We start from the raw sequence: 24,337 nt of genomic DNA, 5'->3' as shown, positions 1-24,337 counted from the left end.
ACGCTTTTCTTTGTTTCCTTTGTTCTTTGAGCCAAGCGGGCCGACAAACTGAGCACAAGTCCGCACAAAAGAAGAAAGGAGGAGGCCCTGCAGTTTGCCATGCCCGCCCCCCCCTTTAAATCCCGAAGAGAGGCGTAATTAATGGTCGCATGCATGCTAGCAACCTTGATTTACTGAAACCACGGTCAGGGCGGCCTGCATTTCAGCCCGTCTCGTGCTAATTTGTAAGGGACTGGATCCAGCTCTCTTCCTAAATTACAAGTTAAACGTTTAGAGGCCAAAACGTCTTTCTTAAAAGCCTTAGTTTAACATGTCGCTGTGATTATATGTTTCCAGAAGCTACTGCCCAGTCAGGCCGTTTCTCTTACAGAAGCGCCAAACCCTGTAATCATGTTTTATGTTCACACAAGAGCTCAAATGCCTCACAATGCAATGTAGCGCGCACAACATATTCAAACGCTCCCTCTAAAACGCAAACACAAGTTTCTTTGCTCAAGAAGAATGTGTTTTCTTTCCCACCATCTAATCCGGCAGCTGGTTACAGAATAAATGCTTCAGGAGAAGTACGAGAAAATAAGAGAGAGAACTTCTCACATATAAAGCCAAAACCCAAGTTTCTTCTTTTTAAAAATTTTATTTATGCAATTCACTAGTTTTACAATCATTTTAACATTTCAAAACTTGACTTCCTTCCCCCTCTTTCTGCGGTTCCTTAAATTTATTTTTAATATCTTCTGCATATCCAAATAATTTGCTCCTTTATGCATCTACTTCAAATATATACTCTTATAAAACTGCAGCAAAACCCAGGTTTCATTCATGCCAGAAAGAGAGAAGGAAATTTGTGTACTCCTCTGTTCACCTCAGTGGAAAAGCAGGATAGATTATAAGAAGATAACGATTAATCACAGAGCCGAGAGCCCTGCCGGGTGAAATAGCTGGATAGAAATTCTTTAAAATGATTAAGAGATTAAAGAAACAAAACTATTTGTGCCTTTCCACATACTTCCAAGACATAAAGGGATGCTTGCCCCAAAATTTAACCAGTGAAGAAGGTTTTACTGACATGATTAAAGGAGGTTTAAATACGTACAGCACTGATTACAGGGCCTTCTCAGTAGTGGCACCCACCCTGTGAAATGCCATCAGATGCCAAGGGGATGAGTAACTATATAACCTTTGGAAGGCATATGAAGGCAGCCCTTTATAGGGAAGCTTTTAATGTGCAATGTTTTATTATGGTTTTATATAAGTTGGAAGCCGCCCATAGTGGTTGGGATACAAATAAAATTGTTGTTGCTGCTGCTGTTGTTGTTGTTGTTGTTGTTGTTGTTGTCATCAAGAAATAGCTTTATGGCAGGTCCATTCTGAGGAAAAATACCGTAAGTGAGGGAGGAAAAATAACCCAACTCATCTTAAAGTGGACTGCCAGAACTGACTCTTGTCATGGATTTCACAAGATCTACTCAACTCTCTTTCCTCTTGGTTAGCAACTAGGGGCCAGTTGGTATTCCTCAGGGGGTCAGGCCTGGCTGCAGAAACTCCAGCTGGTGGCCCCCCAATGTAACAACAAAACGTATTGCCTTTTATTGGACTCAACCTGGCTCCCTGCTACCCCACAACTTTACTGAGTGGCACCAGTTTTACGATTCAGCGCGTTATGCTGTAGATTGGAGAACATGTTTGTGGGAGACTGGAGGGTGCAAGGCTCTATTTTGAAGCATCAAGTTCCCTCACTGCCCCCCAACCACCCACTCTCTAACTTTATTCCGTTAGGAAAAAACATGGCAACGTTCTCTGTTTGTCGCTGGGAAAAGCTAAACAAAAGAAAGCTGAAGACTATTAAATAAGCGTCAAAAACAAGGCTACTGATTGAAATTAGAATTCTCCGTACCAGAACCATCTGCTTTCCAGACACTTGGTTATCATCCACAGAGCAAAAGAAAAAAGGTGTTTACATTTGCAAAATTACTTCAGTCTCCAGGAAAATTAAATCATCACCCAGAAGGAAGCCTTGCAGCAGCAATTTCCTAACTGCACCTCAACATCATCGAGGGTCAATATACAAGCATAACACTTCCCATTGCTTAACCATGGTTGCAGGCTTCAAGTATGGTGGCTATTTGTGCATTATCAAAAACATCTCCCCAAAAAGAAGGCACAGATTTGCGCAACATCTACATGTGTGAATTTATATACTCTGCTACCACCTACAAATCCAACGCACACCCAGTGAAAAAGTTGGCATTATAATAGTTTATTCTCTTGTTAATCATGCTGTTCTAAACGTGCATTTTATATTTGAGTTCCTTCAGTAACATTTTCATTTGAAATGTTTACGGTTTTTTGCAACCCAGCCAGATGGGTGGGGTATAAACAAAACAAAAACTATTGTTATTATTAACTTTGCTGCATTAAATGTGCATTCTGTTGTTGACTTCACTTGCAATGTTTCATTTTGAAATCTTTAAAGATAATATTTTAGTTTCCTGTTATTTCTGTTGCTTTGAATGGACACTTGACTTTCTACAGCAATGCTTTACTCTGGATTGTTTTATTTGATGTTTTAATATGCTGTGAACTGCTCTGAGATCTTTTCTTAAGAATATAGAATGGTATAGAATTGAAATGAATAATAATAATAATAATAATAATAATAATAATAATAATAATATGCATAGCTGTGAATTTATTAATAATGACTGCAATTTAAAAAGAAACACAATACATCGCACCACACCGGGGAAGACTACTGTTGTTTACATTGCGCACTGTGTTGTAAGTTGCCTTGTGCAGCTTGGAGGAAGCGCAGGGCACAAAGTAAGCAAATAAATAAATCCAAATTATTATTTAGCCCAACTGTCTCATGGCTGGGGAAAAAGCTTCTGTTCCTAATAGCCAAAACATGTTTAGAACGTGGAAAAGAGGTTGGAGCAGTCACTGCAAAGGTGATTGGAAGGGATGGAGGGAGAAGGCAGGAATATTACATAACTGGGGGGAAATTGGCCAGGGATACACAATTATTACCCCTTCTGGGAAAAGTCAAGCAAGTTGCAAATACTTGTTGGAGGGTGAGGAGAGAACCTCCTTTCGGCATGGCACTATTACACAAAGTTCTTTATTATTCACATGGGCCTTGGGAACAGACTTCATTTCTATTTCATTAACGAGCCAACTATAGAAAGGTTGCTTAATGTTCCTTTCATATAATCATCCTTTGAAAAGTAACATGGAACTGCTATAGGGCGGACAGGAACTCCACAGTTATAGGGCCTAAGGCACGCTTCATATAAAACCGGGGTGCCAACTGGCTTTATGAGATGGGGGAGCAGAATGGCACCCCATTCCTCAAGCGCTATGTCCATTTTGAGCTAAGAGCGATTCTTTCCCTTTAGAAAGAACAAGCAACGGCCTCAGCACAAAGGGGTAGGACTGTAGAGTGCCTAGTTCACAAGTTATACAGTGGTACCTCGGGTTACAGACGCTTCAGGTTACATACGCTTCAGGTTACAGACTCTGCTAACCCAGAAATAGTGCTTCAGGTTAAGAACTTTGCTTCAGGATGAGAACTGAAATCGTGCAGCGGCGGCGCGGCGGCAGCAGGAGGCCCCATTAGCTAAAGTGGTGCTTCAGGTTAAGAACAGTTTTGGGTTAAGTACGGACCTCCGGAACAAATTAAGTACTTAACCCAAGGTACCACTGTACTATCCATTTACTGGGAGGCTGAATGGCTTGTTAGGGGAGGGGTAGTATTTCTGGTGGCGCTGTGGTCTAAAACACTGAGCCTCTTGGGCTTGCTGATCAGAAGGTTGGTGGTTCGAATCCCTGCGATGGAGTGAGCTCCCGTTGCTCTGTCCAGCTCCTGCCAACCTAGCAGTTCGAAAGCACACCAGTGCAAGTAGATAAATAGGTATCGCTGTGGCGGGAAGGTAAACGGCATTTCTGTGCGCTCTGGTTTCCGTCACGGTGGTCCGTTGTGCCAGAAGTGGTTTAGTCATGCTACATGACCCGGAAAGCTGTCTGTGGACAAACGCTGGCTCCCTCAGGCCTGGAAGCAAGATAAGCGCCACAACCCCATAGTGGCCTTTGACTGGACTTATCCGCTCAGGGGTCCTTTACCTTTTTTTTACACTTACATGCTTTCCCCAACTCAGATAGTGATCTGCATGTTAGACTTTGTCTTTATTTTGTCTTTATTTTACAACACCGATTTGTTTTTGTATTTTAAAACTGTAAACTGCCTTGGGTGCCTGGGTGGTAATATAAGCAATAAATGGGTAAATAATGACACAGTCTTTATTTTAACTATTTAAACCAGTTTCTCTAGATCGGCACTGGGCAACCTTTGGCCCTCCAGATGTTTCTGGATTACAGCTTTGATCATCCTTGGCCATTGGCCATGCTGGTTTTGGCTGATGTGTGTTGGATTCATACAACACCTGGAGGACCAAAGGTTCTTCAGCCTCGCTCTAGATGGATAGATTTGGTTACGCATGCTTACATATGGAATAACAATCATCGTTTCAATCTGTGTTGCAGACAGCCACAAGGACAAATAATATGCTGTAATTCCATTTTAAGGACTCATCTACAAATGCGTATTACAGAGCTTTGTAACAGATTTCCACCATTGACACCATATACCACTACTGGGAAATTTGCAGTGCTGGCAAAAAGCTATCTTGAAATGTTATGGGCCACCTCTTTCTGGTTTTGCTCCTAGACCAGATACATGACAACCGCTTTTTGGAAATGTTTGTGAAGCCAGTACGAAGAACATCAGTTCTCTGTAAAAAACAACATCAACAACACACACAACTCAGCAAATTAGGGAAACAGACCTAGTGGCCTGAATTCCTTAAGCATTTCTGGCATCTGGCAAGAATTCAAGAAACAGCAAAACAATTCATTGTTTCATTGATCATTACTGTGCAGCCATTAGCTCCCTGAGGGTTCCCTTGCAAATAAAGCTAGACAGAAAAGTATGCTATAATTAGATGGATCAAGTGTTATTAGGAGAGCTTACTGAACCAAAACGAAGAAATAAAGCAAATGGGAGAGCCAATTAAATCTGACAAAAACTATTCAGTACATTATTCAAACGTTGCAAGGCTAATTTGAGTCCCATTCCTGCTTCCGAGATATCAAAGAAGCAAACAGGAACACAGTCCCCCTCTGCCTTGAATTTGTAAATAAAAACCGTGAGTGGCTAGCAAAGTATCAACAGAACAGCAGGAATGTGCAGAGAAACGTGGACATAATAAGCCTGGGATTTCGGCTAAGTAGGCTAGTGGGCATCACCTCTCATAGGCACCCCCCTGTTTCTATCTGGCACTGCCTGCCATTTGCCCCTTCTCAACAACTTATGAGTCAAAGGAAGTTGCCTAGGGGGGAAACAATGGTTTCATTCCAAAATATTAGTATTTCTTATTGATGCAGAACTGGCCCAAGGCCAGAGCTAATGTGATATGATCAGACAGATCCTTAAACCTCTTGGTTGCTTGGCAACTTGTTGATTCAGCTGACTCTGTCAGGTGTACAGGAAAGACAGGTATGAGAAGGGAACGGGATTGGTTTGTTGCCTGGTGATGTCACATAGATGCTGAATATGGAATATCCTTACAAGGCTTTCTTTGGTACTTTCCTCACTGTGTGCGTTGAGAAAAGACACAAAACTAGAAGCAGAAACCTCAGACAACAACTCCTAGGGAAAGCGTGTTCTCCTTCATGGAGAGCATGTGTTGCGGTTGGGGCCGCCAGGACACTCCAAAGTTGTGGGGCAGGCTCATTGATCGTTGGCCACTGATCCGATTGGGCTTCCCTTGTTGTTGGGAAGAAGTTAATGTTGCCATTTGTTGATTGACAGCCAGAAATGCTAAAACTCCTTGCACGAGGCTAGGGCTTCCTCTTTTCGCCCGTGCATCGGATTGCCCACCCCCCCTCCCTAGAAGTAGGGTTGTTCGCTTGACCTTGCTATGCCTGTCATGGGGTCGTCTGCTCTTGAGGCAGGGGCCTGGTAGGAATTTTGTCCATCTGGCTGATTGGCTGGGGCCATTTGGTTTTTGCCTACTGCGTAGCAAATCATCACAACTTGTAAGGTTCACGGTTAGGCATTGGTTTATGGTTTGGTTGGTTGAGGGGCATGGATTGGCTGTGCCTGCCCCTCTAATGCTGCTGCTGCAAGGGATTCCGTTAGAGGAATCGGGGGCTAACTATTGCTTGTCCACCCTGTCAAGGGGGCTCGGGCCACTGCAAGAGCTCCTGGCTGCATTTGGGGAGGCCTGAGGGCAGGTTCTCTGCTCCGTCGCTAGCCCCAAGTGTATTCCCCTTTTCTGACTTTCGCATGCTTGCGGAATGTCAGACTGTCCCCCACAGTGGGGGCAGCTAGTTGCAACCAATGCCTAAGCAACCACTCACATGTTTGTATTTTAATAAAATTGTGGCCAAAATTATGCCAAAACCTTAAACTAAAATTTTGGTGTGATGTGTGAGTTATTTGGGGTGGCCCTGGGGACCTTGACACGCAATGAATGTCAACTCAGTCAGGTAAGTGTAATAAAAAGTTGTGCTGGTTATAAAAAACAACAACCCAGAAGCCTTTCTTCTGGGAATTATAGGGATAGAACTACCTAAATTGTATAGAAATTTACTCATGTACGCGACTACAGCAGCAAGAATGTTACTTGCCCAAAAATGGAAAGAAGAAGTCGTCCCAGCAAAGGAAGAATGGGTACAAAACTTATGAAATACGCAGAAATGGCGAAACTTACCGGAAGAATAAGAAATCAAGATAACAAACTTTTTACAAAAGAATGGAAATGCTTTATTGAATATTTACAGATAAATTGTAAACAGATAAAAACACTGGCAGGATTATTGTAATAACCTGCAGCTATATAAGAGTATATATATAAAGAAGATGAATAAATGAGGAAATTAATTTGGATATGCAGAAGATATTAAAAATAAATTTAAGGAACTGCAGAAAGAGAGGGAAGGAAGTCAAGTTTTAAAATGTCAAAATGAATGTAAAATCATTGAAATGTATATACATCTAAAAAGAGTGTGTGTGTGTGTGTGTGTGTGTGTGTGTGTATACATACATATACATATACATATATATATTTAATAACTTTGCTGGATCACACCAAAGGTCTATCTAGGCCAGTAGTTTGGCTCCCAACCAGATGACTGTGGAAAGAGCATGAATATGAATCATTATCATGTGCTTTTAGCGATCCCATGAAGAGAGCCCACATCAAATAAAGATCTGGCTATTTCTCAGTTTTTTAAAAAACTGCTTGTGCTTCAATGGAAAATGTGTTAAAACAGGCACATTTTAAGCACTGAATCAAAGAGGACTCATGAGTGAGTTTACACATTTAATGGTTTTATTTTTAGCTCTCTCTCACCGTTTTTTTTAAATTGTTCCCTTTCATTCTGTTTTGACCTCCTTTCAACTCACATCTGCCAGAAGCAGTTGAGTGTCGGGAGGCGAATCCAGCGAGAGCCAACTCCCAACACCGTAATTTGAACGCCCTTTCCTTTAGCGGCATCACATATGTACTTATGTGGTTTTAGGACCTCTTCCCAAAAACTTTCCGCATAAGCTCAAACTGTCCCAGGGAAGGATCGTCTCAACAGTGCTTAGCGACATGCCCCACAGTTGATAATGCAAGTCACACAACCATCATATACCACTGGCTTGTCTAATTTTGGAGCTGGGCTTTGGAGGCCCCAAAATTACAGCCTTTAACCGGCCATTTTACTATGTGCACATTCCTTGCTTTGCTTAAGATGAAGCTTCTCAAGGAACAGTCTGGCCTCGTCACGTTTTTCAACACGGGCACCATCAGAATATGTTGAAATTTAGTATTTCGGTGCAGGCTATAGCAGCCCAGCTTAAAGGATACCATTCAAATGTATGCACTGATTGAAATGTCCTAACCTGGAGTGTCGCTGTGCCATCATATTTGCCAATACAGTTAAAGCAGGGCTCTAAATAAACACCCGTAAGGTTGCCCAGGTTCAGCCGGTTAAAATTCAAGTTAAGATTCCCCTGTTTCAAACCAAGTCCCCCTTTAAATGCTTGTTCTTGTTTAGTCATGTCCGACTCTTTGTGACCCCATGGACCAGGGCACGCCAGGCACTTCTGTCTTCCACTGCCTCCTGCAGTTTAGTCAAACTCATGCTGGTAGCTTCGAGAACACTGTCCAACCATCTCATCCTCTGTCGTCCCCTTCTCCTTGTGCCCTCCATCTTTCCCAACATCAGGGTCTTTTCCAGGGAGTCTTCTCTTCTCATGAGGTGGCCAAAATATTGGGAGTCTCAGCTTCAGGATCTGTCCTTCCAGTGAGCACTCAGGGCTGATTTCCTTCAGAATGGATAGGTTTGATCTTCTTGCAGTCCATGGGACTCTCAAGAGTCTCCTCCAGCACCATAATTCAAAAGCATCAATTCTTCGGCGACCAGCCTTCTTTATGGTCCAGCTCTCACTTCCATACATCACTACTGGGAAAACCATGGCTTTAACTATATGGACCTTTGTTGGCAAGGTGATGTCTCTGCTTTTTAAGATGCTGTCTAGGTTTGCCATTGCCTTTCTCCCAAGCAGCAGGCGTCTTTTAATTTCGTGGCTGCTGTCACCACCTGCAGTGATCATGGAGCCCAAGAAAGTAAAATCTCTCACTGCCTCCATTTCTTCCCCTTCTATTTGCCAGGAGGTGATGGGAACAGTGGCCATGATCTTCGTTTTTTTTGATGTTGAGCTTTAAATGCACTATACATTTAAAGCAGTGTCATAACACTTTAAACAATCATGGCTTCCCCTAAAGAACCCTGGGAATTGTAGTTTGTTAAAGGCATTGAGAGTAGTTAGGAGACCGCATTTCTGACTGTAAGAGCTGTTCGACGGTGGAAGAGACTTGCTCAGAAGTAGAAGGTTTTTAAGCAGAGGTTGGACGGCCATCTACCATGGATGCTATAGCAGAGATTCCTGCATTGCAGGTAAATTGTACTAGATGACTCTAGGGGTCAACTCTACAATTCTGTGATAATTCTTCACACAGAGTTACAGTTTTCCAGAGTTCCCTGAGAAGAGGGACTTGACTGGTAAACCACTCAGAGAAATGTAGGGAAGGGGAATCTCTTCCAGTTCTTTAGAGTTAAGTAAAATGCAAACTATTGTCTGGATCAAAACTGACATTTAGAGACCTCCACGTTCTCCACAGGTTTAAAACATCTGAGTCAAAAAAGCACCTCTAAAAATGGCCGTGAACCACAAACCCTGCTGACCACTTCCTGCAGAGCCTTACGGAACCTCTCCCTGTTGTTTTACCAATTCACCCGCAAAACATCTATCTATCCATCCCTCCATCTCCTGACATTCCTCCCACTTAACCTTTGTTTCATTCATTCTCTTGACAGAGCAATCTAATACACCTCTGCAGTCCTTCTGCTTTTGTTAATTCTACAGAGCCTGGCTTTCCACATTTTCAACTCTGTTCCTGTATTTCCCCTTCCTAAATCGTTGTGGCTGAGTTCTAATAGTTCAATGTCAGAACTTCCCCATGGCAATTTTTATTAACCACAGTTGACTCAATATGGAGTTAGGCCATTACGTCCAAATCTTTCTGGCTGTTTCCTAGCTCTCATCCATGATATCTCAAGATTTCCACTGCTTCGTTTAATCTGAATTCATCTTCATTTAATGGGTGCTCCGTTTAATCTCAAGCTCTCCTGGCCTGAGGAAGTGGCTTGAGGGTAGGATATCCTCAAGTCCCTTTTTATTTTTATTCTTTTTTATTCTTTTAATAATTTTGAATACTCATTTAAACAACCGTAAAATATCAAAAACTTCCCTTCTTCTCTTTCCATGGTTCATTTTGCATAACATAAATCACTGCATATTTTACATAAGCTAAACCGTTCAGTATTCCATTGTTGCATCCATCAAAACTAATTGACACTGTTGAGTTTATCTTAATGCTGCCAACGTTTTCACTGAAGTCCCTAACCACTCAAGGATACAGTCATACCTTGGATCCTGAGCTCCTGGAACTTGGACGTTTTGGCTCCCAAATACCGCAAGCCCGGAAGTGATTGTTCCCGTTTGCAAACGTTCTTTTGGAACCCAAACATCTGACGGGCTTCCGGGGCTTCTGATTGACTGCAGGACCTTCCTGCAGCCAATCAGAAGCCACGATTTGGTTTTTGAACATTTTGGAAGTCAAACGGACATCTGGAACATATTCTGTTCAACTTCCAAGGTACGACTGTATTTATATATCACACTGAACCCCCCACTTCTTGCACACACAACTTTAGGGGGCAGCAGGTCTAACTTTCTGCAGCGATAGTGCCAGCATCTCTCGCTTTAGGGGAACTTTCAAATCCAAAGAAAATATATCCACCCATGTAAAATAGCAATTTGCTGCTCAAAAGATTTCCCTCAGCCCCCTCCAAAATGAACTTACATAAATTTTGTTTTGTTGATATCGCTGGAATAGATTGTGCATGATGGCCCCTTCATGGAGGTCTATCAGTGCGGCCATGTCTTCCAGACCTTCTGAGCTTGTAGGCTGCATAGCTGTGACTTTTTGGCGTGTGATTGACCTCTGTTTATACGTGTATACCTGAAAAAGGGAAAAAGCAGTCCTTGAAAAACAGATTCTACTTTTATGTTCTCCATTTCTGTCCACACACAAAAAATGCATCTTTTTTCAAAATGCAACAAGAACACTCTTGCAACCACAAGCCGGGCAGATGAACTTAACATATAATAATCCATACCTACTATTAACTGAGTAACTTTGCAAACTTTGCATGTTGCCTACACCAGGCAAAACCACCAACGTACATAACGCATTTCTGAATCTTGGGAGAGCTGTTTAGAATAACGCAAACCAGAAGCACATTGGTAGAAAATGTTCTAACAGATCTAACATTATGCCTAGGGGTGCTGCTTCAATTAAACACTAGTTATCCCAGGTTAGCCTCAGGTAGGGCAACAGGAATTTCACCCCTGGTATTTATTATTATTATAGTGGTACCTCAGGTTAAGAACTTAATTTGTTCTGGAGGTCTGTTCTTAACCTGAAACTGGTCTTAACCTGAAGCACCACTTTAGCTAATGGGGCCTTCTGCTGACGCCGCACTGTCACTCCACGATTTCTGTTCTCATCCTGAAGCAAAGTTCTTAACCCGAGGTACTATTTCTGGGTTAGCGGAGTCTGTAACCTGAAGCGCCTGTAACCTGAGGTACCACTGTATTATTATTATTATTATTATTATTATTATTATTATTATTATTTACACATATATAAATTATAACAACACTATATATACTATAAGTACATATATTATAACATACCCCTGGAATTTCACCCTGGGTGACATCAGGAATAGCTCTTGGGCCATGGGGCTGGCTTTGCAAAGGCTTTTTGCCTCGAGTGGCAAAATGCAGACCCTCCAAGTGTCCCTTATTTTCCAGGGACAGTCCCAGATTTACAGAATCCGTCCCGGTTTCTGGTTTGATCCCAGAATGTCCTGCTTTCCCTTAGGACACCCCTATTTTCATTGGAGAAATGTTGGAGGGTATGGAGTTATGCAAACCCCAAGCCAAGGAGATAAGTAACTATACAACCTTTAGAAGACATTTGTAGGCAGCTCTGTATAAATAAGTTGTTTAATGTTTTGCTATGTTTTTATATATGTTGGAAGCTGCCCAGAGTGGCTTGGGCAACCCAGTCAGGTGGGCAAGGTATAAATAATAATTATTATTAGTATTAGTATTATTGAATAAAGGTAAAGGGACCCCTGACAATTAAGTCCAGTCATGACCGACTCTGGGGTTGCGGCGCTCATCTCGCTTTATTGGCCGAGGGAGCTGGCGTACAGCTTCCAGGTCATGTGGCCAGCATGACTAAGCCGCTTCTGGCGAAGCACAGTAGCGCACGGAAACGCCGTTTACCTTCCCGCCTCAGCGATACCTATTTATCTACTTGCACTTTGACGTGCTTTCGAACTGCTGGGTTGGCAGGAGCAGGGACCGAGCAATGGGAGCTCACCCCGTTGCGGGGATTCAAACCGCCGACCTTCTGATTGGCAAGTCCTAGGCTCTGTGGTTTAACCCACAGCACCACCCGCGTCCCTCAGTATTATTGAATGGGACGTCTCTATTTTCATCAGAGAAATGTTGGACGGTACAAAAATTTCCCAGGCCACCCCTGCCTCTCACTAAAAGTAACTGTCTCTTTCTTAAAAGCAAACATTGGACTTTTAGGAAAATATTACCTATATGACCAGAGGAATGCAAAGACTAACATGTTGGACCGCAATATAATAAATAATCCCCTCTTCTCCAGTTCTTATGCCACAGAACTGTTCATAAGCAGGACTTAAATACTGATCGCCTATTGTTACTCAGCTCCATCTGCTAGTTAAGTGTGTTCACCATCTGAATATAGAAGCTTCATTGCTGGCTCATGCTTCTAGAGGGACTGCTCTCCATGTATAAAATTAATAAATACACAGAAGAGCCATTTATGCCTGCAGTCAGCCTAACATCTTGAGATGCTACGTTCCCTCGGCTAATGATTTGTTAGGTAAAGAAGTGTTTCTTTGGCTTAAACGTCTGCTGCTTTTACACAATTATTCTGCTTGACCATGGCCCACATTATTATTTGGCATACTCCGGTGACATTCAAACAACATAAAAGAGAACATATACACTTCATGGAGCCGTTGCAAATAATTTCCAGTGACCTTAAAGTCATTTCCTTAATTAGCTTTTAAAATGCCTATTCCTGTGTATATTTTTAAAATGCATGTATTTATATATGAGTTGCTGTTTTTCAGTACAGAGCCAGCACAACTTGGCATGCTTTTCCGCTGGAAACAAAATTCCCCTTAAGGTTTTAGAAATCCAAACACTGTGGTAACTAAGGAGGTTTTAATAACATGAAACTTTTTTTTTTAAAGAACTATATAAACCTTTCCAAACATATTTATAAAGCTTTCCTCTGATTTAAGGATTGTGATAACTGGCAAATCAGACTATTTGTGAACATTTAAGAACTGCCAACACAGGTTACTGAGCCCACATTCTTCCAAAATAATAGTTCAGTTAGTAGAGCATAAGTATTAATCTCAGTCGTGAGTTTGAGCCCCACATTGGACAAAAGATTGCTGCATTGCAGCCAGTTGGACTCTCGTGGTCCCTTCCAACTCTACAATCTATGATTCTATGATTAAGATAAAAAATTAAAAAACAAGACTATGATTAGAGGGAGGGTGTGGGGGGGAGACATAGGCTTACATCTTATCCCCCAAAATGGATCTGGTATGTTGTTTAATGGTGAAACGATTCAGAAACTCTTTTTATCACATCTGAATTCAGGAATGCAAGGATGGTTTGTTGAAAGCCATGCGGTCTGTGAATGGAGCAACCAGCTCAGACGTCTTTACATGTGTCAATAGTTCATTGTACAGTCATACCTCGGTCTAAGAACAGTGCTGTTAACAAATGATTCAGGCAACGCATTCCACAAAACCGGAAGTAGGTGTTCCGGCTAGCGAACTTTGCACCGGAAGACAAACAGAAGCCGACTGGTGGAAGGGCACCGGCAGCAGGAAGCCTCATTGGGGAAAGCGTGCCTCAGTTTGAGAACATTTTCGGTGTAAGAACAGGTTTCCGGAACGAATTAAGTTTGTAAACAGAGGTCCCACTGTATATTATTTCCCAGAAAGCCTTTACCACTGTACATGTCCACCACATATGGTAAAAAGTACCCTCATTCTCTTTACATTTCCAACACAATTTTGAACTTGTTTTGTACATTTTAGCAATTTTACTTGGTGTTAGGTACCGACGATACTAAAGAAAATGTTTAAAAACACATTTGTAAAAAAACCAGAAGCCTTTTTATTAGGTATAATAGGTGAAGAGTTACCAAGAGACGATAAAAGGCTTTTTATGTATGCAACGACAGCAGCGAGAATGCTACTAGCCCAGAGCTGGAAGGAAGCAGTACCAGCAAAAGAAGAATGGCAGATGAAACTGAGTATGCAGAGTTGGCGAAACTGACGGGGATGATCCAAAACCAGGAAGATCACGCATTTACTAAGGTAAATGTTAGCTCCAGTCGTGGATGACTCTGGGGTTGAGTGCTCATCTCGCTTTATTGGCCGAGGGAGCCTGCGTACAGCTTCCGGGTCATATGGCCAGCATGACTAAGCCACTTCTGGAGAACCAGAGCAGCGCACGAAAACGCCGTTTACCTAACCGCCAGAGTGGAACCTATTTATCTACTTGCATTTGACGTGCTTTCGAACTGCTGGGTTGGCAGGAGTATTTACTAAAGATTGAAATAAATTTGTAATTTATTTAAAAGACCACTGTAATCAGTTAAAATCGTTGGCAGGGATGTAATGACACTTGCAATGTGGAATTATTTATGGTAATTGGGTGGCGCTGTGGGTTAAACCACAGAGCCTAGGGCTTGCTGATCAGAAAGTCGACGGTTCGAATCCCTGCAACGGGGTGAGCTCCCGTTGCTCGGTCCCTGCTCCTGCCAACCTAGCAGTTCGGAAGCATGTCAAAGTGCAAGGAGATAAATAGGTACCACTCTGGCAGGAAGGTAAACGGCGTTTCCGTGCGCTGCTCTGGTTCTCCTAGAAGTTCGAAAGCGCGTCAAATGCTTTCGAGATGAGCACACAACCCCAGAGTCGTCCACGACTGGACCTAACATTCAGGGGTCCCTTTACATTAGTAAATGCGTGATCTTCCTGGTTTTGGATCTTCCCCGTCAGTTTCACCAACTCCGCATACTCAGTTTCATAATAGGAAGCTGTACACTGGCTTGGAAGCTGTACACTAGCTCTCTCGACCAATAAAGCGAGATGAGCGCCGCAACCCCAGTGTCATCCGCAACTGGACCTAATGGTCAGGGGTCCCTTTACCTTTACCTAATAGATGGATAAGGGTAAAAGATGTAACGAATTTAAACTTAAACATGGAACCTATGGAGGGAGGGAAGGAGGTCTGAAGGTTCAAGAGAACCTTGTATTTTAATATTTGAAGTGTTTTTGTTTTATATGTATAAAATTATCAAAAATCCAATAAAAAAATACATGTGTCAATAGAGCAGGATTGGGGAAGCAATGTTGGACTCTCATCTCCCAGCCAGCATAGGCAACAATTCAGGACGATGAGAGCCGTCCAACAATATTGGGAGGTCCAAGCATTCCCTATTACTGCAGCTGTCTATTGTACTGACATTGCAACTTGCAACTGACCATTGCAAAGGGAGGAATGCAGATCCATGGACCTGTTTTTCCAGGAGTCAGCATATCTGCCTGCAGTTTATACGGCTTAGTCTCACTGGCTCTTAGCGGGGCTGCTGGAAGCAGAGCTGAAGGAAGACTGTGTCCCGGGGGAAGAGAATAAGAAGCTTTCACTGTCTTCCTCCAAAGGCTGCTGACATTCCTTCTGCCTGAGCTGAAATCTTGCCTGCCTTTAGAGATCTGGGGTGGGGCCCCTTTCCCCCACTGTGTTCACTTCCTCAGAAAGACAGCTGGTATTCAAAGCATCCATCCCCTGCTTCTTCTGATGCCAGACCACCTACAGTTCTCCTTGGGCAACATTCTCAGATTAGGGTTGCCCCAGAAGAGGAGACCACGGGTATCTGGAAGCAGCTGCGTCCCTCAGTTAGCTAGGAGCACAGTAAGAAAACAACAGGGGCATATTTACTAATGGGTGCATCCATAATTTCCCTGCATCCACTTGTTAAAAGCTGCAGCAGCAGCTGCTGGGATCGGCAGGTCAGGTTAGGTCGATCTGGGCCACCTGAAATTCCAGTTTTTCCAGAAAAGGTATGTGGATCTGCGAAAAGTTAATCTGATTTCTTTTTCCATGGAAGAGCTCCAACCTCATGCTATTTTAGTGGCACTCAGGTTGTGCGGCTTGCAAAAGCAGACTTGTTCACCTGAGTCACTTCCAGTGGAAGTTTGCCACAGGAAAATAAATACTACTACTACTACTAATAATAATAATACTGTAATAATAATTATTATTTATTTATACCCCACCCATCTGGCTGGGCTTCCCCAGCCACTCTGGGCAGCTCCCAACGGAATATTAAAAACACAGTAAAAGATAAAACATTAAAAACTTATCTAAATAGGACTGCCTTCAGATGTATTCTGGGACGCAGGTGGCGCTGTGGGTTAAACCACAGAGCCTAGGGGTTGCTGATCGGAAGTTCAGCGGTTCGAATCCCCACGACGGAGTGAGCTCCCATTGTTCGGTCCCTGCTCCTGCCAACCTAGCAGTTCGAAAGCACGTCAAAGTGCAAGTAGATAAATAGGTACCGCTCCGGCGGGAAGGTAAACGGCGTTTCCGTGCACTGCTCTGGTTCGCCAGAAGTGGCTTAGTCATGCTGGCCACATGACCTGGAAGCTGTACGCCGGCTCCCTCGGCCAATAAAGCGAAATGAGCGCTGCAAGCCCAAAGTCGGTCACGACTGGACCTAATAGTCAGGGGTCCCTTTACCTTTACCAGATGTCTTCTAAAAGTCAGATAGTTGTTTATTTCCTTGACATCTGATGAGAGGGTGTTCCACAGGGTGGGCGCCACTACCGAGAAGGCCCTCTGCCTGGTTCCCTGTAACCTCACTTCTCGCAGTGAGGGAACCACCAAAAGGCCCTCGGAGCTGGATCTCAGTGTCCGGGCTGAATGATGGGGGTAGAGACGCTCTTTCAGGTATATCATCTGAACTCAAGTTTCCCTGGGATTCTTTTTTCTCTTGAATTCTCCTTTGGCTCCTACTTTAACTTCTCACATTAATGGCTATTTCTCCCTCCTTTTTCTTACTCCCCCACCCAGCTTTTTCTAATTAGACACACAGTGGGTGGCAGGAATGAGGGCACACCAGTAAGAACAGCTGGACAAAACTTCTAGCAGAAGAGCTGGATGTAGCTGAATACAAAACTGAGCTGTTGCACCTGAAAATTCAGGCACCAAAAATCCCCTCCATTGAATTTGCAGAATTTGGGGTTCTTGCTTATATCTCAATCCTATAAGTGGATGATTCCCCTGGCTGCCAATAGTAGGCAAGTATTCTTAAAGGTGATGAACAAAACACCCTCTCACTCCTCCTACTGATTTTTTTAAAAAAATTGAACCTAGTGGATAGCAGAAGATGTTCCTAAATTCTTCATTATCTCAGTGCAATTTCACATCGGCCCCTTTGAAAAAAGTGGCTCTTCCTTATTCTTCTTGCTTGGATCTCTTTGGCAAAACTGCAGCAATTCTGCTACAGGAAGTTCTTTTCCACCATCATAAATCATATGCAAGTGAGTGGTACAGGATTTGCAAAATACAGTTTTTTGGAGGGCAATGCCATTTTCACACCTTGGTTAAATTATTATTTTTTAACAACCTGCTTGGGAATGAAGGAAGGCCCTGACCTCTCTACGTCATTTGCCATTTAACATTCCCGTCCTGCAAACGGCCGTTTTGCTCGTGGCATTACATAAAGGGGAAAACCCTGTGCGGTCGCTGGGTCCTGCGAGGGACAAAAGATTCTCTGTATGCGAAAAGATGTGTGATTAAAGTCATTAAATCATGGCCCCAGAATGCTACTTGATTATGCCAGCTGAGCCAAATGAGAGTCCAAAGAGCTGAAGCCACATGGCATAGATCCCCCCTCCTGATTTAATTTTCACAACCACCCTGTGAGGTAGGTCAGTGACTGACTCAAGGTCACCCAGTGAGCTTCATGGCCTAGTGGGGATTTGAACCCTCATCTCCCAGGTGGGACATGGGTGGCACTGTGGGTTAAACCACAGAGCCTAGGACTTGCTGATCATAAGGTTGGTGGTTCGAATCCCCGTGACGGGGTGAGCTCCCGTTGCTTGGTCCCTGCTCCTGCCAACCTAGCAGTTCGAAAGCACGTCAAAGTACAAGTAGATAAATAGGTACCGCTCTGGTGGGAAGGTAAACGGCGTTTCTGTGCGCTGCTCTGGTTCACCAGAAGCAGCTTACTCATGCTGGCCACATGACCTGGAAGCTGTATGCCGGCAACCTCGGCCAATCAAGCGAGATGAGCGCCGCAACCCCAGAGTCGTCCGCGACTGAACCTAAGGGTCAGGGGTCCCTTTACCTTTACCTCCCAGGTCCTAGTCCAACACTGCAACCACTAGACCACATTGGCACACCCTGACTTAGTTCTAGGAAGAGGTATTTCAAGGACCTGATTATGAAAGGCATTTGAAGGATGTTGTTGTTGTTTAGTCGTTTAGTCGTGTCCGACTCTTCGTGACCCCATGGACCAGAGCACGCCAGGCACCTCTGTCCTCCACTACCTCCCGCAGTTTGGTCAGACTCATGTTTGTGGCTTCGAGAACACTATCCAACCATCTCATCCTCTGTCGCCCCCTTCTCCTTGTGCCCTCCATCTTTCCCAACATCAGGGTCTTTTCCAGGGAGTCTTCTCTTCTCATGAGGTGGCCAAAGTACTGGAGCCTCAGCTTCACGATCTGTCCTTCCAGTGAGCACTCAGGGCTGATTTCATTAAGAATGGATGCGTTTGATCTTCTTGCAGTCCATGGGACTCTCAAGAGTCTTCTCCAGCACCATAATTCAAAAGCATCAATTCTTCGGCGATCAGCCTTCTTTATGGTCCAGCTCTCACTTCCATACATCACTACTGGGAAAACCATGGCTTTAACTATACGGACCTTTGTTGGCAAGGTGACGTCTCTACTTCTCAAGATGCTGTCTAGATTCATGGATCACTGCCTTGCCGTGGCGAAGGGGCTTGAAGAACTCAGAGAAGCTATGAACTACGCCGAGCAGGGCACACAAGATGAAGAGGTCATAGTGGAGAGTTTTGACCAAACGTGATCCACCTGGAGGAGGAACCGGCAAGCCACTCCAGTATCCTTGCCAAGAAAACTCCATGGACAAAGACAACAGGCATATTTGAAGGATACTCCACTTTTAAAAAGTAAACACTTTTCACATAGTTGCATGCTTTATTTCTGTGGAAGCACAGATTATTATTTTTTCAAAAGGCTTTTCCATGACAGAACGAAGAAACATCATCTCACTGTTGCTATGTAGGTGTGTTTTCCCCAAAGCAATGTGCAAAAATTAATTCGCAAGCCAAACATTTTTTGTTTGCAGTCTGCCTGGGTAAGAGGACTAAATCGCCTTTCTTCTTGAGAAGGTGGCCAAGAATGCCACACTAGGGTTAAATCAATACACACAACGGGCTAAATCAATATTTTTTTGAAATTCTGATAGTTAAGGCGGCCAATGGGCTGGGTTCAACTAATAAATCCCCTTAGCAAAAACCCATGCAAGGACTTCTGCTGGTGCAGGAGGGTAGTAAAGGCAAAAGACCCCTGAGACTTCCTCCCTTGGTGGTTCCCCAACTGGTTCCTCCCACCATTTCTCTGTGTCCAAGTCCATGACATCTAGGAAAAGGTAAAGGAACCTTGGACAGTTAAGTCCAGTCAAAGGTGACTATGGGGTTGTGGCGCTCATCTCACTTTTAGGCCGAGGGAGCCGGCGTTTGTCCACAGACAGCTTTCCGGGTCATGTGCCCAGCATGACTAAACCGCTTCTGGTGCAAAAGGACACCGTGACAGAAACCAGAGCGTAAGGAAATGCCGTTTACCTTCCTGCCACAGTGGTACCTATTTATCTACTTGCACTGGTGTGCTTTCAAACTGCTAGGTTGGCAGGAGCTGGGACAGAGGAATGGGAGCTCACCCCGTCGCGGGGATTCAAACCGCCGACGTTCTGATCGGCAAGCCCAAGAGGCTCAGTGGTTTAGACCACAGCGCCACCCACATCCCTTAAGTATACGACAAGCATTAAGGACACACAAAGGAGTCCACTCTCTGTGCTTCTGCGTGAGTTGCTGCCTGGAATGAGGCAAGCCTAGAGTGACTCATGCAGAAATAAGGCTTCTATGCTTTCACTCACCACACCTTGATGCAGCACAGTGGCCGGCCTCCTCTGAAGGCAGGTAATTCTGCTGCATCTCGACATTAGGAATGACCGGATGAAGCATCCAATCATATCTGACACAAAGATGCAGCAGAATTTTGGGTCACCTGGAGAGACTGGCCAGGAAGAGGATTAAGTCACGCCAGAGAGACGGTGGGTTCATGAGACCATTTTATTACTGAATTAATTTCTCACTGCCCTCTCACTGCAACTCAGTTTGGCAGTTAAATGAATCCCAATCAAATCCAAGAGGGTTGCAAGCGGCTGAGAGTTTTTATACGCTTAAATCCTCTCCTCCAGTCTATCCAACTTGATCCTTGCTGCGTTGCTATGCAATTTTTATCAACTAATACGGGTGATGTCTATGATGGTGGAGCCTTCATTCAACATATCGCGTAATAACTCAGCAGGGATAAAGCTCTCAATAAATGGGGCTTTTTCCATTTTTTTTTAAAGGGCAGATGGTCAAGACCAGATTAAAGTCTGAAGACTACGGAACTACATCACAGGCTTTAACTCTTCAAATTAAAAGACGATCATATTGAAAATAATAAAACTGTGTATGTATTTTAAAAGAATTAACGCTGCACAGGGAGTTTTTGAAATCTCATTTGGTGGACATTTTGGGTAACAGCCTTTGGGGAATGCCGTATGTAACAAAAAAAAGTAAAAAATAATGTGTGACTCGCTTGATTGCGGTGGTCTAGAACTGATCCCACAATATCTCCAAGGTTAGGATACTCCCTCTAAGCCCAGTTCTATTGCATCTTTAAGAGTACACTGTGTATTTTGTTCCTTCAAACAGTGCATCGTTTACAGCAGAATTAGGAAAAGCTTTCATTTCAACAGCTGGCAGTTAAGGAAATGATCATGAGTCTCAGCATTGTTCAATTAACAAGAATGCATGAGAGTCCTTAAATCTGGAGGCTGCCTCGACAGCTGCTAAAATAGCCTTGATGGTTGCTCCATGCAGATTGCGCAGCAGAGAAAAGGAGAGAGGGAAATGAAGTTGTCTTCAATTCGAGCAAACTCCGCTGGTGTTTTTATACTGCAAAGTTAGCAGGAGATCATTACAACACAATACTCGCCAAGCCTACTGACGATTTGGATCTGCAGCCCATGTGGAACAGACTGCATAATTGCTCGTGCATGGATTATGCGAGATTATCCGCACAAAGTCTCACGCTTAAAGAGCTTTTAACACACCAAATCAACGCCACAAGCCTTCGTCGGAAGAAGCAAAGATCACCAGTGTCGAAGCGATGATTCTCCAACGTCAACTTTGTTGGACTGGTCATGTTGTGCGGATGCCTGATTATTGTCTTCCAAAGCAACTACTCTATTCCAAACTTAAAAATGGAAAGCGTAATGCTGGTGGTCAACAAAAGAGGTTTAAAGACTCTCTCAAGGCAAATCTAAGAAAATGTAGTATAAACACCGACAACTGGGAAACACTGGCCTGTGAGCGCTCCAGCTGGAGAACAGCCTTGACCAAAGGTGTCACAGACTTTGAAGACGCTTGAACTCAGGACGAAAGGGAGAAACGTGCCAAGAGAAAGGCACGCTTGGCAAACCCTCACCATGATCAACTCCAGTCCAGAAACTTATGTCCCCACTGTAGAAGGACGTGTGGATCCAGAATTGGCCCCCACAGTCACTTATGGAATCACTGTTATGACCATGTTCATGGAAGACAATCTTGGCTACGAGTGATCACCGAAGAAGAAGAAGAATCCAAGCATCGCACGTACAGGGAGATGCAGCGTGGAGATGCAGCTAGCTGCCCTCAGTGTACATGTATCAGGTGCTCCTCTAAACAGCTGCATTGGCTCCTAGGTAAAGGTAAAGAGACCCCTGAACATTAGGTCCAGTCCTGACCGACTCTGGGGTTGTGGTGCTCATCTCACTTTATTGGCCGAGGGAGCCGGCGTACAGCTTCCGGTTTATGTGGCCAGCATGACTAAGCCGCTTCTTGCAAACCAGAGCAGCGCACGGAAACACCGTTAACCTTCCTGCCAGAGCAGTACCTATTTATCTACTTGCACTTTGAGGTGCTTTCGAACTGCTAGGTTGGCAGGAGCAGGGACCGAGCAACGGGAGCTCACCCCGTCGCAGGGATTCGAACCAACGACCTTCTGATCAGCAAGTCCTAGGCTCTGTGGTTTAACCCACAGTGCCACCCGCGTCCCTGCATTGGCTCCTACCTAACACCATATTCCAGGAACGTCTAGGCTCCCTTCACCCCAGCACATAAAAAATTAGGCCAATGCTATGGTTGGCAACCCTCACTGCAGTTAAAGAACTGGTTGCTCCCTCAGTCTAAACCTTGAGGCTGGCTCAAAACCAACGTTAACGTTGCTTGGCATAGTGGGTTTCTTCTTTGGCGTGAGAGCTTTAGAATACAATGCTTTTGTCACACATGTGTCTATTTGGCGCGTTATGGAAGGCTGGTTATCTAGATTTCCCAACCTTGAGACCCCAAGAGAAACGAGAGGGAGAGCGCATGTGAGCCCTCAGGGCACTCCATTTCTCTTAACTACGTTTAAGAGGTTGGGAAACATTGTCTGCTTTGTCTTCCTTATGCAATGAAGAATGCCTGCACAAACAGGCGCTACATTTATAAATTTCATCAGGACAGAAACGTAGGCTTGTATCCAATGCAGCGCTGTATAAGCATCCCGTCAGAACAAGGATTCTTGCTTTCACAATGGGACTTTCCCCACTTTCCCCCGTGTGTGTGTGTGTGTGTGTGTGTGTGTGTGTGTTTGTGTGTGTTCTGGGAGTTCCCCCAACCCTTGGGGTCCAATTTGAGGAGGGTGCGGACATGTGCAGGGGGAGGATGAGGGCAACCCCCTCTCGGAAATGGAAGTCCTTGCGATGATGGGGCACTGACAGCACAGCCTGGATAGTTCGGTTGGTCATGCTGAGAACACCAAGGTTGCAGGTTCGATCCTTGTATAGGACAGCTGCATAGTCCCTGCATTGCAGAGGTTGGACTAGATGGTCCACAGGTCTCTTCTAACTCTAAGATTCTATGCTTCTATGATCAGGGTTAGCTGCAAATTACCAAGGTCTGAAAGCATGTGGGCCACTGGAAACCAAGAGGGCATTCTCTAGATCTTGTTGACTTCAGCTCCTATCACCCCAGTCAGATTTTGGACCTATAGTCCAAAAACATTGGGAGGGCACCATGTTAGTTGTGCTCATGCTTCTAGACCTTTGTAACTTGACTGTGGTGAGTAATACTTTCCTCCAGGTGATCAGGTACACTCCCATGGGCAATGTAATAATAATAATAATAATAATAATAATAATAATAATAATAATAATAATAATAATAATAATTTATTACTTATACACCGCCCATCTGGCCAGGCGTCCCCAGCCACTCTGGGCGGCTCCCAACAGAATATTAAAAACACAATAAAACATCAAACATTAAAAACTTCCCTAAACAGGGTTGCCTTCAGATGTCTTCTAAAAGTCAGGTAGTTGTTTATTTCCTTGACATCTGATGGGAGGGCATTCCACAGTGCAGGTGCCACTACTGAGAAGGCCCTCTGCCTGCTTGCCTGTAACCTCACTTCTCGCAGTGAGGGAACCACCAGAAAGCCCTCAGAGTTGGACCGGGCTGAATGATGGGGGTGGAGACGCTCCTTCAGGTATACTGGTGAACCACCAAGGGAATAAGGTTCAGAGATCAAGGGTTGGTGGTGGGATAATGATGAGTGGTCACATAGAGAAGAGGGAGAAGACTGGGAGCTGGGAATGTCTGTGGCAGAAAGTAGACAGGAATTAAGAGGCAGAAACTGAAGCAGGGAGGAGGGAGGTCAAGAGGCAGAGATGGGTCAGGCTGGTGAAGAGTCGCAAGTACCTCCCCCTCCTGCTGTGACAATTTCCCCTTCCCCTGTCTCCCAGAAAAAGAAGAGGCATGAAAAGAGCGCGGGGTGTGTGTGTGTTGAGATTGGATACACTCAGATGCAGTCTATGATTGCTTGGGAAAAGCCCTGGAGATGAGGGGACATAGGCAGCTGTGGAGAGGCAGGGACCTTCAGTCTCAGCAACTGCTTTAAGGGGGCAAAACCTACCACAGATGAGTTGCTATGCTCATTAGGCCTGACACTATGCAAAGTTTGTGCAGATTATTTTTTTTTGCTATTAAAAGATTTAAAGTCAAAACTGATTTAAAATTTACAGATTGCTCTTTACTGAAAGAAAACTACATGAACATGATGTATAGATGGTATGTAACACCAGTACAGATAGCAAGAATGTACAAAACCGGTTCAAATATATGTTGGAAATGTAAGGAAAAAG

General features: G+C 44.0%; 1 protein-coding gene across 2 annotated transcripts in view; it reads right to left on the bottom strand.

Annotated features, from left to right (window-relative positions):
- Nucleotides 1–24,337, bottom strand: part of MYO10 (myosin X) — a 200,700-nt gene that overhangs the window by 93,171 nt on the left and 83,192 nt on the right. For both annotated transcript variants that reach the window (XM_053397125.1, XM_053397126.1), the window contains one exon: nt 10,476–10,634. In XM_053397125.1, coding sequence (XP_053253100.1) covers nt 10,476–10,634 — 159 coding nt within the window. The remainder of the gene's footprint in view (nt 1–10,475; nt 10,635–24,337) is intronic.

The sequence above is a fragment of the Podarcis raffonei genome, chromosome 7 (genome assembly GCF_027172205.1).
Source record: "Podarcis raffonei isolate rPodRaf1 chromosome 7, rPodRaf1.pri, whole genome shotgun sequence".
In the NCBI taxonomy this organism is placed as follows: domain Eukaryota; kingdom Metazoa; phylum Chordata; class Lepidosauria; order Squamata; family Lacertidae; genus Podarcis; species Podarcis raffonei.
Note: the sequence above shows the minus strand (reverse complement) of the source record. Positions and strands in the feature narration are given on the sequence as shown.